The sequence below is a fragment of the Ipomoea nil genome, unplaced genomic scaffold (assembly GCF_001879475.1).
Source record: "Ipomoea nil cultivar Tokyo-kokei standard unplaced genomic scaffold, Asagao_1.1 scaffold2283, whole genome shotgun sequence".
Taxonomy (NCBI): Eukaryota; Viridiplantae; Streptophyta; class Magnoliopsida; order Solanales; family Convolvulaceae; genus Ipomoea; species Ipomoea nil.
The window spans coordinates 1,334,346-1,348,523 of NW_017618711.1; the positions used below are offsets into that span (position 1 = coordinate 1,334,346).

A 14,178-nucleotide genomic window follows, 5' to 3' on the forward strand; every position below is an offset into this window, starting at 1 on the left:
TCATTCAGCAATAGTCTCCAACAAAGGCTTCTTCGATCTGCACATTGAAAGCCTGCGCTTCAAATCCGGGGCCGAGAAATCTTCAATGTCATCCAATTTCAACTTCGGCAAGCTACCCACTAAACCCTCATCCAAGCCCTCCGTGCAATCAGCCGGCAAAACCTTGGCACTTCCTCGACCCGCCGCCCTTCTGTTTTTCGCCGCCGCCGCAAGGAACAACGCGCCCATATCCGCCGCCGTCACCAAGGAACTCACCCGTTTCATCGCGAAGGCGGCGTACGCGTTGCCCACCTCGAGCTCCTCCACCGCACCCAACGGACAAAATCTCCGGCCGTCGTGCAGGGACTTGGTGTTCACGAGAAAATGGCCGGGGCAGTGCTCCAGCATCACCTCTGCTGCGTTTACCGGTTCGTAAAAGCGTCGAATCTCGCCCGCCGGGAGAATCACCGTCGCGCATCTACCTCGCCCGCCAATCGGCCCTAACATGGTGCAAGAAATGTAATTGCCCATTTCTAGAAAAGCTATATATGAATTGAATTCTTAAAAGATGAGCGGTGAGTGATGATGATTTTCAGGATTTAGGGTGTGTGTATATATATAACATATAAAGAATGAAGAAGCACAAGCACATTGCAATGGATATGTATGGTATAAAAAAAACAAAGCCAGTTGTCAATGTGATGTGGTTTGACACTTGAGTCCTACTTTGTAACTAACTTTAGTCCTTATGGTTATTAGTGACATAAATATATTCCCTACCGATAAAAGATAGTGTAAATTAGGGAACTCTAGTTAAGTTAGTTAGATTGTTGACATGTTAATTATATTGTTATAAGTTTGATTTTCAACTAGAGTGGTTTATTGAATTTCTTGATTTGATCTGGTCAAATATGAGTAATTTAAATTAGTTTATCTTTCTGTAGTCATTTGTCAACTAATGTCACAAGACAATGTTTAACTAGTACACACTTTTATGTAGTGGCTGCAGATTTTTCTCAGTCACTTAAAAAAAGATAGTGTATACGGAGCAAGGTTGCAAAACTCGGCCGCCTAGACGCTAGGCGGCACCGAGCCTTAGAGTTTTGGCCTAAAGGCGGCCAAAACTCGGCCGGTCGCCTAGGCGGCCTGAGCGGCCAAACTCGGCCGAGTCGGTCAACTTGGCCAACTCGGCCGAGTCGACCAATTTCGTCCGATTTTGACCGATTTTGTCTTATTTTGACCGATGTCGTCTTTCATTAATTATTGATTTTAATATTATTATGACATTATGACTTATAAATTATCATTATTTCATTTATTTAGATGTGTTATTTGAGTGAACGTTGAAAACAACCTCATTAAAATTGTCAAACTACAAGTCTGTAACTATTTTTTTTAAATTTTTTTGGTGCCCGCCTAGCGCCGCCTAGACCGCCTAGGCGCTAGGCGCTGCCCGGCCGCTCGACTAGCGCCTAGCGCCTACTGCAACCATGATACGGAGTCATGTTATGTGAAATTTCATTTTTATTTTCTATTTTTAATGTGTCGATCATTGCTAGAACTTTGAGAAGTAGACATTTATATTTAATAGACATTGTTATTAAGGGACTATATATGTTAAAGCGAAATTAAAATTAAGAAAGGGGGTCTCAATAATTAAAAAAGTGAGTCAACTATTTAACTATAATAACTAAGTACCTAAAAGCATAATTGCTCTTATATAATATTTTTAATGGTACAAACAATATATATTTTTCTTTCTGCACCCGATGAAGGTGTACCAGAACAAAAGGTACCTTCAGCTAGTGGGACGAATGGACAGTTTGCAATTTGCAAAGCATAGTCATATTCATATACATTGAATTCTGTTAAGCGTGTGGACCCATCATCAAACTCTTATTAGCAATTCAGGATTTCTCTTTTAAAAAAAATAACAAAATTCTTTTTTGAAGTATATATTATATGGTATATTTAATTTGATGCTGAGCTGGAGAGTTTTGATTGTTTATATATTTTGATTTTGATTTGACGAATATATGAAGTTGATTAGAAATTAGTATTTGAGAAAAGGATTAAATTAACTGGATAATTCAATTGGATCCCCTAACTAAAAAAAAAACTTCAACCAATTCTTTAAACTTGTATAAAAGCATGGTCAATGCCATCCTCTTTCCTCCTTTATCTTCTTCTTCATCTTCCACAACATTTACTATCATTGCTTCTATCACATTTGACTCCAATAAAATCTCAACATTTCTACACTAAAATGTTTGTAACAAACACAAATGTCACCGCTTTGACTCTCTGTAATCGTTTCTTGAATTTCGCTCTCTTCAGTTTCTTCTTTCTCCGGGAAGGTTTGACTTTGTATGGTGGGAAGGTTAAAAAAAATCTACCTCTCTTTATCTACTTTACTTTATATTTATCTACAAATCATCCATAATCATACACACAAGCACTTACGCGTTCCTAGCAAAAATGCTACTGCACAAAATCTTTTAAGTAAAATTCTTTACAAGTCAGAGACTTCCGATGTGCACTTAAATTATAGTAAAAATTAAATTAAAAAGCATCTAAAATATCATTCACCTCCTCATCTCTACACTTTTACTTGTAATTGAGACCAACAATTTTCTTTCGACTTCATCATATCTTCCTTTCTCTTCTTATTAGCTTCATTTTTCCTTTGTAGTGCACAATTTTGGGATCATATATACTAGCTATCACTTTGAGAAGAGGAGAATGTAAGTCTTTGGAATCCTTTGACCTTAGGGTGTGTTTGTAAAGTAGAAAAATGACTTCTGAAAAATATTTTATGGAAAATGATTCATTTTTCAGAAAGCATTTTCTTTTCCCGTGTTTGGTTGCATTCCAGAAAACTGTCTTGGTGTGTTTGGTTCATTTTCTGAAAAATGAGCATAATTATTTTAATTCTAAATATTTAAACTATACAGTGGTGGTGACGGCGGCAGCGGCGGCAGGTGATTGGCTACTTCACTGTTGCAAACAGAAAATGACTTCCCCAAAAAAAGGGAAGTCATTTTCTAGAAAATCCCTTATATTTTTCATTGATCATACCCATATTTTCCATTGACTTCAATTTTCCACCTCTAACCAAACACTGAAAACCCAAAAAATAATTTACATAAATTATTTTTCGGATTTCCAAACACACCCTTAGTTGCTTTTGGCTTAATAGCCTATTTTAGTACTTTCTCTAGCTCATCTCTAGTAAAATTTTTATTTTTATTTTTTGCAATTTCACCACCTCATTTATACCACTTCTTTTGTAGGATGAAAGGGGTGTATAATGTGAGTGGTATGTGTATAATAAGAGGGTATCATCATGTGAGATGTGTTACAAAATACTATTACAAAAAAAATATTTCTGAAAAAAAAAAAAAAATAACAAGCACACGAACGAAAGGAATTTTTTGCGTACGTGGTTAGTACGAATCGAGCGAACCATTCTTTCCTTACAATCTTATTTGCAGTCTCCCAAGGATGCTATGAGCGTTACGACCTAGGTTTCCCAGGATAAAACGTACTACGATTTCAAGTTTGAGCACTCAAACAAACAATAGAATCCGGCGAATTAGAGCAAAGGATGAACAACTTGTTGGCTAAGAAAGGAGGAGGACGATTTCAAGTTTGAGCACTCAAACAATGGAATCCGGTGAACTAGATCAAGGGATGAACAACTCGTTGGCTAAGAAAGGAGGGGGAGCAGAGTTTCAAAAGAGGATATAAAACTAATCTTGTAACCCTTGAGCAACACAAGAAAACCTCTATACTATACAATTCAATAGGTTTTAGAAAGGCTCTTGTATAAATAGTGGTGCAAACCCACTTCCCGAATCAATGTGGGACAAAGGCTACTTTTAAAGCATTTTCCCTTCATTTTTCCAACTCAAATAGGTTACTTTGAGAATCAATTTCTCATTCACGCATTATTCGTTTTGAACGTACAATATATCAATCTCTTCGTCTCACTACGAAGAACTCAAACTACTTTGATCCGACTCAAATCAGAAGTGGACTTCACTAATAATTGTACCACAAAATAGTCACTTAAAATGTTTTTTTATGCTATTTTTTATCCAACAAGATGTTGTCCCTTAGGAGTGGCGTGTTCGAGTGGTGAAGAGTATGCAAACAAAGCACATACGTTATGTTAAATGAATGGGAACTAGTTCAATTCAATTACATAACGTCATTAATTATATCAATTAACAGTGTTTATATTCAGTTGAGTTACCATAATTTACATCATCCCAAATGCTTTATCGGAAGTGAAGGGCCCTTATGGTTGGGGTTCAGTCTTTTTGAAGAATGATAAATTCAAAATCAGGTTTGGACTAATCCCAGCCTAAATAATGTCAAAGTCCCAGAAGCTAGCCACCAGCAAAATATTCTAGCTAGTGAGGAGGAATCTTACCCAATTGGGATTTGGTGTACACCTCATTCTTGATTGAGACGAGAGAGAATCATATTTAGCATTTGTATATTATATTCCAGGCTGTAGAATGGTAGTGGATATCTCCATGACCCTCGCCACAAGGTTCAAGTGCAGTTAGAAATCATTTTGAGTGATGAGGTTTTTACTTTTTAATTGGAGTTGTACTTGAATCATATATATTATTTTTAATAAATATTAGTTTATATATGATTTTTTATAATTATTATTTTTTTAAAAGTTTAAAGTTTATAATTGGTATTGATATTGATATTGATAATTTAATGAATACATACTCGTCTCATAATGGTTAATAAAAAATTTATTTGCTGGTTAATAAAAATTTTATCTACAGTATATTGGAGTTTGTAGGAAAATTTCGTTTATATATTTACATATTTTACCCAATTTATTTTATATTTATAGATTTATAATAATTAAGTAATATTTCAAAAAAAAAAAATAGTTAAGCTTAGTTTTGTAAGAGAATTCTTATGGGCGACTAAAGGAACCATGTCTTTTGTCTGATTTGAAATTAGTAGTCTAATCAAAGAAGTTTATTAAGTACAAAACATATATTTATGTATGTATCTAAACAACTAGACAAGTAATATGGTCACATGTACTTTTAGCTATATAAACAGAGGTTGGAGCTATGGTGCAACACTGAAATTCATCTAATTTTGTGATCAATTTAATTACACTATAAGTAGCATAATTATGAACTAAGTGGAAGAATTTTCTGTACAATAATATGACTATATCTACCAGATAAAATATTACACTTTAAATGAAATATTGAAACTGTATTGGTTATTTTTAGAATCTAACTATGTAAGCAGTTTCAATCAATTACCCTAATAAGAAATATGTGTTTTATATTTTATATTTTGTTTAAAATTTATAGGGATAATGGTCAAATAAGTCATGGAACGGTACAGAATAATGCAATTAGACCACTGAACTTAAAAAAAAAAAATTACAATTGGATCTTAAACTAACCAATTTCATGCAATTCTTTCAATTTGCAAGTTTCTAACATGTCACTCAAAATTTAATTTTTTTTTTAAAGATAATTTTTAAAAACAATTATTAAAAAAAAAAAACAGGACTTCCGACCAGAGACGAAAAAACCTTTTTCGTCTCCGGCAAGGGAGACGAAGAAACGGCCGGAAGTCTTGTTTTTTTTTTTTTTTTTAATAATTATTTTTAAAAAATTATATTTAAAAAATAATTTAATTTTTGAGTGACCTATTAGAAACCTGCAAATTAGAGGAATTGTATATATTCCCCATGTTTGTACAGTTGTAATTAACCGTTCATCTAATTCAGTTTATACAGTTCTCACGTCCAACCTTTGACCTCCAACTCTAACTCCTTAAAATTTGATATAACAGAGTGTTTAGTTGGAAGGAAGAAATTATGGGAGAAATGAATTGTAATTCATCAGTGGGAAAAAGAATAAGGTATGAATAATGTAAATTTTTGATCAAATCTAATATAAAAACTAAAATGCCATTGTTTAATTGATAGGATATATATCCCGGTTTCGACTCACATGTACGTCCGTGTTCTCGTTTTGTAGTCCGATCAGGGTCAAACAGTTCGGGACCCGGTCCACGGGTCAAAGTCAAACCCGCCCACGCTTGGGTCTATAAAAGGGGCCTTGGCCTCCATTTTACGCAAATTATGCTGTGCAACCGAATGCACCTTGCAAGGTGCATACGGTTGCAAAACGGCGCCGTTTTGGTTAAAAAAAACGCGTGTCCCACTTAAAGAAGAAATCATGTTCGATTCCCGGCAATAGCATTTTTATATATCCAGAAATTCATAACTATATATCCACAGTGAATGAATGAAGTAAAAATCAACAATGAATGAATGAATGAATGAAGTAAAAATCCACAATGAATGAATGAATGAATGAAGTAAAAATCCACAATGAATGAACTAAATATCCACAATGATTGAACTAAATATCCACAATGAATGAACTAAATATCCATAAATTCATAACTATATATCCATAAATTCATAACTATATATCCATAAATTCATAACTATATATCCACAGTGAATGAATGAAGTAAATATCTACAATGAATTAACTAAATATCCACAATGAATGAACTAAATATCCATAAATTCATAACTATACATCCACAAATTTATAACTATATATCCAGAAATTCATAACTATATATCCACAATAATGCTATTGCCGAAAATCGAACCTGAATTTTTTTTTTTTAAAGTGGGACGCGCGTTTTTAGTCAAAACGGCGTCGTATTGCATCGTATGCACCATGCGCATGGTACATTCGGTTGCACGGCATAACTATTGTCCATTTTAGGGGTTGCTTCCCCTCTTCACTAGACTCCCTCTCTCTAAAACATACAACTCTCTCCCTTCTCTCTAAATATGCAAAAACTACATTGAATAAAAGAGTCTTTGAGCTATAATTCTTCTACCATGTCTACTCTTGATGACCCATACATACAATATACACTCTACATACACGGTAATTAACCGTATCAGTATTAATAATAATAATAATAATAATAATAATAATAATAATAATAATAATAATAATGATGGACAAATATATCATTTTCTTCTTTTTTTTTTCCTTTTTTCTTTTCTTTGTATAGTTGAATTGCAATTCATATGAGGCTATCTGGCAGACAGAACCTCCAAATATTATTTTATTTAAACATTATATTTTAATTAAAAACATATTACTTTATTTAACTCAAAATATTACCCTTCTTTTATAATGAAAAAAAAAATAGAAAACAGATAATGAAAAATTGAAGGGCGTGCCCTAGCCCTGAGTTTATTATTGAGTCCATACATTATTGTACAAATATAATAAAATATAAGAGCAATCAAAGTTCTGATCTCCAGCTCACCATCAAATATACCATATCATATGGACAATTTTATTTTCTTTTATCAAATATTTTAATAGAAATCCTTTGTTCCTAGCTAGTAGAAAGATGATGGGTCCACGCGCTTAACAATATACATACACTGTATACGATCATGCTGTGCAAACTGTCCATTTGTACAACCACATGAAGCTACCTTCTGCTCAGTTTCTGGTACACCTTCTTCGGATGCGGGAATAATTTGTATTCTCCAAAATATACATAAGTTTTTAGGTTTTCCATCTTCAATTAGACTAATTTTAAGTTTCCAAAGTCTTAGTCCAACAATAACTGAGGAGATAAACATCGAGTCGCTCCGTCAGTCTCTAGGTTCCCACCCCATACCTGTACACTCTCTCTCACATTGTAGCTAGAGCAAGATTTTAAGGTGATTGGTCGAATCAACTGAGCTAGTTCTGCGAGCATTTTTTTTTAATCTAAGTGACTATATTTTGAATCTCATTCATCCATTCCGGGTAAGTGACTATATTTTGAATCTCATCCATCCATTCCGGGCCAAAATTTGACCCAACTTACCTTTTAGATTTAACATCAAACTGTACATTTATGAGCACAAAGAGTTTAATCTAAACCCTGATCTTCACTCTATCACTAGAAACAAATTTTAAGTTATACATCTCATCCACTAAAACATCTCATCTACTAGACCAATACCTGGGAAGCTAAAATATATATATACATACGGGAAGGGATCAGGTGCGGGAATGACTTCCCGTGCGGTTGTGCGGTTGGATGCACCTTAAGCATTAAACTGACGCACTTTAAGTACACAACACACGCACATTAAGCACACAAACAAAACACCTTAAAAATACAAACTCACGAACCTTAAGCACAAAACTCATGCACCTCAAGCACAAAACCCACGCACCTTTAAATTTCAACAACTACTCACATTAATCACAAACGCACGCACCTTAAGCACAAGACTCACGCACCTTAAGTACAAAACTCACGCACTTTAAACACAAAACTCATGCACCTTAAGTTTCAACAACTACTCACATTAAGCACAAGACTCACGCACCTTAAGCACAAGATTCACGCACCTTATGTACAAAACTCACGCACCTTAAGCACAAGACTCACGCACTTTAAGCACAAGACTCACACACCTTATGTACAAAACTCACTATTAATCACAAAACTCATGCACTTAAGTTTCAACAACTACTCACATTAGGTACACATACACCCACGCACCTTAAGCACAAAACTCACGCACCTTAAGTACAAAACTTACGCACATTACTCACCGCACATGAGACACTTACCCGCACGAAAACTTAATTCTATACATACGGTCAAAGACTTTATGGTCAAGTGGCATAACTTTAGCTCTCTATTTTGTTTGTGCTTTAATAGGTTAAGAAAGTACGTCTCAAATAGTCAGAAACTACATTATAATAGAGTACGTAGTACTTAAAAAAAATGTATTATAAAAAATATTTATTTTGCTAATATTCAGTGAAATTAGTTACGAAGTAAGAACAGAAGTATCAAACCATACCACATTGACAACTGGCTTTGTCTTTTCTCCCCTACATTCCCTGAGTGTTTCTTCATCCTTTCAATGTATATATATACACATACACTCCAATTCCCGAGAAGCATCACCATTCACCAATCACCAGTCACCAGTCATCTTTTAGAATTCTTCATTTTCTTTAACTTCTTGAAATGGGCAACTACATTTCCTGCACCTTGTCAGGGCCAATGGGCAGGCAAGCTAGATGCGCCACGGTGATTCTCCCGGCGGGCGAGATTCGACGCTTTTACGAACCGGTCAACGCAGCAGAGGTGATGCTGGAGCACTGCCCCGGCCATTTTCTCGTGAACACCAAGTCCCTGCACGTGGGGCGGAGGTTTTGCGCCTTGGGTGCGGTGGAGGAGCTCGAGGCGGGCAACGCGTACGCTGCATTCGCGATGAAACGGGTGAGTTCCTTGGTGACGGCGGCGGATATGGGCGCGTTGTTCCTGGCGGCTGCGGCGAAAAACAAAAGGGCGGGTCGAGGAAGTGCCAAGGTTTTGCCGGCGGATTGCACGGAGGGCTTGGATGAGGAGGGTTCAGTGGGTAGCTTGCCAAAGCTGAAATTGGATGACATTGAAGATTTCTCGGCGCCGGATTTCAAGCGCAGGCTGTCAATGTGCAGATCAAAGAAGCCTTTGTTAGAGACCATTGCCGAGTAAGCAGTTTACTCGAAAGATGAATATATTCATTCATTTTTTCCCTCGATCTGGGGGTCTGGTCTGGCAAATCTTCTGTTAATATTGACTACTGCTTGGAGGTCTGGTTTTATTTTTTCTGGATCGATGCTGTGTATATGCATCGGCATCTGGTAGTCTTTTTTTTTTTTTTTTTTTTTTTTTTTGCATTGATTGCTCTGATCTGTTGCCTACTTCTGGAAAGGAGTTTTTTGCCGCTTGCTTCATGCGTGCAGCGCACAGGTTACTGAGCTGGGTTTGGGTTAAGGTTAAGGTTAAGGTTTCGGTCTGGTTGTAATTTGCAGTCTTGCAAATATAATACCAGGAAGGATTATATTTTTGAGGGCAAACTTAAAGCCCTCTATTGTCTGTTGTTTTACAGTCTGTTTTCTCCCTCTCCTTTTGAGAGGGAGGTTTTGTCTCTCTGGGTCTCGTCACCCAAGAGTTCTGGTGGTCTTGGTGGGCGGAAAGCCGGAAAGTGGCCGGAGTTATGGTGGTGAGAGATCCGGCGGTCTTGTCAACATAAAATTGGTGGAGGTTGGATGAGATATATGGCGGCCGGCAACCGAGGTGATGGTGCTAGTGCGGGTCGGCAGCGGTGATGAAAGCAATGAAGGTAGCGGGGGTGGAAGGGGGGATGGCGATGGCGATGGCGATGGTGGGGCGGAAGAGGTGATGCATGCGGTGATTGAATGAGCTGAGGTGAAATGAGTTTGGGGTTGATTTGTATTGGACATTTCAAAATTGTGAGTTTATTGTATGTTTTTTCGTATTTTGAATTTTGTGCTTATTGTATCTTCTTTATTCATTGTTCCCAAATTATTGTTTGATCTTTATTCATGAAATAATTGTATCTTGTAACTATTGTTTGTGTAATAAAATTTCATTGCTTCAATAAAAAAATCATTTATAATTTTCATTTTTTACTAGTTGTGCTATTTTAAATTAAAATTTCATAATGAGATATTGTAATTATTTGTATATTTTCCTATGAAGGATTGAGGATTAAAAACTAGCTACATCAAATAGCGTCTAAAGTCAATCTTATATATATTTTGGTTCAACCGCTCAGAAGTATAAAAAATGGTGATAAAATTATATATTGAATTACTATGCACGTCTATTTACTATGTCTTGTGTATTGTGTTGTATCTCTTTGAAAAGTTCTAGATTCTTTAGGAGAGTCATTAGTTACAATACCTAGAACACCTTCTTATATTATTTGCTCTTTGTTGTGTGCCTATAAACAGCCTTTCCTTTATGTGAGAGGGAGAACGAGCGGATTACTTTGAACCAAGTAAGGGTATCCGGCAAGGTCACGTACCATATGTCCCCGTATATCTTTGTTCTATGCATGGAGAAACTCAGTCAGTTTATCAGTATGATTGTTCAGGATGGGATTGGAAAAAGGGTCATACTTTCAGGAGGGGGAACCATCCTTTCGCACTTGTTCTTCATTGACGACATGGTGCTATTTGCAGAGGCTAGCTTGGACCAAATTCAAATTGTTATGGACTGCTTAAACCAATTTGGCATGTTCTCAGTCCAAAAGGTACGCTTGGAAAAATCCCAGCTTTTTGTCTCTAAAAATGGGGAACAAGTGTCTTTCAGGAACTTTGGCGAACTATGTGGGGACCCATTTGACAAAGGACCTAGGCAAATACCTAGGTGTGCCATCAATCCATGACATGGTAACTAGAAGCACCCATTCTACCACTATTGGTTGAGTAACGAGCAAGCTTGAAGGGTGAAAATTAAACCTGTTATCTTTCCTTGGCAGGGAGACAAACCCTAGCTCAATTTGTTCTCAGCTCCATCCCGTACTATGTGATGTAGCCGGCCCTCTTACTCGTCACTCTCTATGACAATATTGATCAAAAGTTAGGCAATTCTTGTGGGGTGGTTCGGAGAACAAAAGAACTTCTAATTAACTAGCGTATCATTACTTTGCCTAAAGCGCTTGGCAGGCTAGGGATTAGGAGTTGATCACACATATTTTTGACTATATTTTCCCCATGCTTTTGCTTGTTTGGTACATAAACTGATGTATTTAACAGAAAAATTGGACTAATTAATGTGCTCTTATGTATAGTTTCTCTTAATTGCACATATGGAAGAGGAAGCAAATTGAATCAAAGTTGACCAAATCAAAGCTAAAAGTGCATGGAAAATGAGTCGAAGGCAAGGTTGCAGTAGGCGCTAGGCGCTAGTCGGGCGGCCGGGCAGCGCCTAGCGCCTAGGCGGTCTAGGCGGCGCCTAGGCGGATTCTAGGCGGCGCTAGGCGGGCACCAAAAAAATTAAAAAAAATAGTGACAGACTTGTAGTTCGACAATTTTAATGAGGTTGTTTTCAACGTTCACTCAAATAACACATCTAAATAAATGAAATAATGATAATTTATAAGTCATAATGTCATAATAATATTAAAATCAATAATTAATGAAAGACGACATCGGTCAAAATCAGACAAAATCGATCAAAATTGGTCAAAATCGGACGAAATCGGTCGACTCGGCCGAGTTTGACTGCCCAGGCCGCCTAGCGGCCGCCCAGGCCGCCTAGGCGGCCGACCGAGTTTTGGCCGCCTATAGGCCAAAACTCCAAGGCAAGTGGCCGCCTAGCGCCTAGGCGGGCGCCTAGGCGGCTAGGCGGCCGAGTTTTACAACACTGGTCGAAGGTCAATTGGATATAACCCTAGAGGAGAACACGTGAAAATAAGTAGAATAAGGTCGTGGCATGATTTCAGCAATTGTCACGGGTGACGCCTGTGAGGAAGCATCGACACCGGTCATGCAGGCGTCGTCATGCCTGTGACGTGACTGTTACCGCAGAGGGCTTCAACATGGCGATGCCGATGCCCATGTGCTAAGCCCTGATGCGCGATTTATTCTGTCATTTTTAGATCTAAAAAAGGGGTTAGAGAGAAGAAGTGAACACTAGCGCAAGATAGCGAGAGTATAGTGAGATTTTCGCACCTTTTGGTCAAGAAACTACTTTACCTTTCTTCAAAAATGATAGATTCTCTTGTTTTGATGATTTGATTCTTTTTTGGATTGTGGATTTATCCTATTTTCATAGATAAGTATTTTTGAATACTATTGACGCTATTACAATGTAATATCTGTTCATACATACTTTCTTAGCCTACTAAACACAAAGAGTCAATGCTCCCACACTAGGGTTCAAACATGAGACCTCTCATTTTCAGAGATAAGTATTATTTGCCTTGCTTTATATTATTTCCTTATGATCTTTTCCGTAAATGTTTATGCTTTATTGGCTGATATGATGAGTGAGTAGTCCTATTTAGGACTTGGGATCGAGGTTTACGTGAGATTCTAATGTCTATTTGATGTTTATTGCATAAAGGGGGTAAACCCCAATCTAGGGTTCCAAATGTTGTGGGAAATCTTTTGTATTATTGTGGTAAGGCGTGGTGCGCAACATCTTTGACTCATCTTGTAGGAAATTTAACCGCAATAAAAGTTAGGTTACCATTTCCAAGGGAAATTGAGAGCTTAGCTTGGGCTTTATAAAGAGGGTTGATACATCATGACAGTGGGACAATCTTCGTCATTCAATTCGGCCTAGCATAGATCACGAAAGTGGCATGTTAACTTCCGAATTGGTTATTATTAATCTTGGAATCCAATGTTGAGTTTATTTCCCCTTAATCTTTAGTTATGGCATTGAATCATGTGTTACCTCATCCCAAGTTCTATTTTGTTAATTTGCATATTTATTTGTGTTGTTTGATATCGCTATCTCCAATTTGTTGCTTAGCTTCCACCGATTTATATGCTTAGCTTCCACCGATTTAATAAATCATGTGTCTAGATACTTTTCAAAATCATGCTCTAAACTCCACCCCAACTTCCCAATGAACTATAAAAACAAATTTCAATTCTTTGTTTGATTTAACTTGAATCAGGAGTGCTCGTGACATGAATAAGGCGTTTTTAACCAAGCTTGGATGGAAGTTACTGACTGAGGAAACTAAGATACCCTATTTGTCAAGGTTATGAGAGGCTAATATATGAAAGGGGAATGCATCATTGATAGAATTCAATCTGTCCAAGGTGCATCTAGTTTTTGGAAAGCGATTGTAACTACTAAGAGTATCCTCAAGGAGGGAATGAGACCCCTCATCCCTGACGGCCGTGAAACTAGGTTTTGGCTCGAAAGATGGATGTGTGAGGACCCTCTCTTAATTCATGAGAAGAAAACCATCCTTCCTATGGACCCTCTCTTAATACATTCGTAATTTTAGTCATTTTTTTTTCTCACGGGACGAATCGCCATTCATTGGAAGTTCATTTGAGCATCCATCGTCTCCATTTTCGAGGTCTACCTAACACACATAAGAATTGAGAAAAAATGACTGAAATTACATAGAAAGAAGGACGATAATCTAAAAAGACGATTTCACTCTCCATTTTAACGTCTAATTCACAATTTGACTAACGGAGGACCACAAGTGGTCACTTTTTGAAACTCGAAGGACTATCTTTTATCAGTTTAAAATTTTGGAACCATAGTTGCCTAGCTGGTAATACTCCCATACTCGGGGGAGCATTGGAGTTATTA

The 14,178-nt window shown here is 36.9% G+C and overlaps 1 protein-coding gene across 1 annotated transcript; it reads right to left on the minus strand.

Annotated features, from left to right (window-relative positions):
- LOC109151153 lies at positions 1-510 on the minus strand. Its single transcript, XM_019299072.1, has one exon. The coding sequence runs from the start codon at positions 508-510 to the stop codon at positions 1-3; it is 510 nt and encodes a 169-aa protein (XP_019154617.1).
- Between the last annotated feature and the right edge of the window lie 13,668 nt (positions 511-14,178).

Bases quoted from the DNA above. Each gene is read 5' to 3' on its own strand.
- LOC109151153 (XM_019299072.1), bottom strand. From the start codon at position 510: ATGGGCAATTACATTTCTTGCACCATGTTAGGGCCGATTGGCGGGCGA.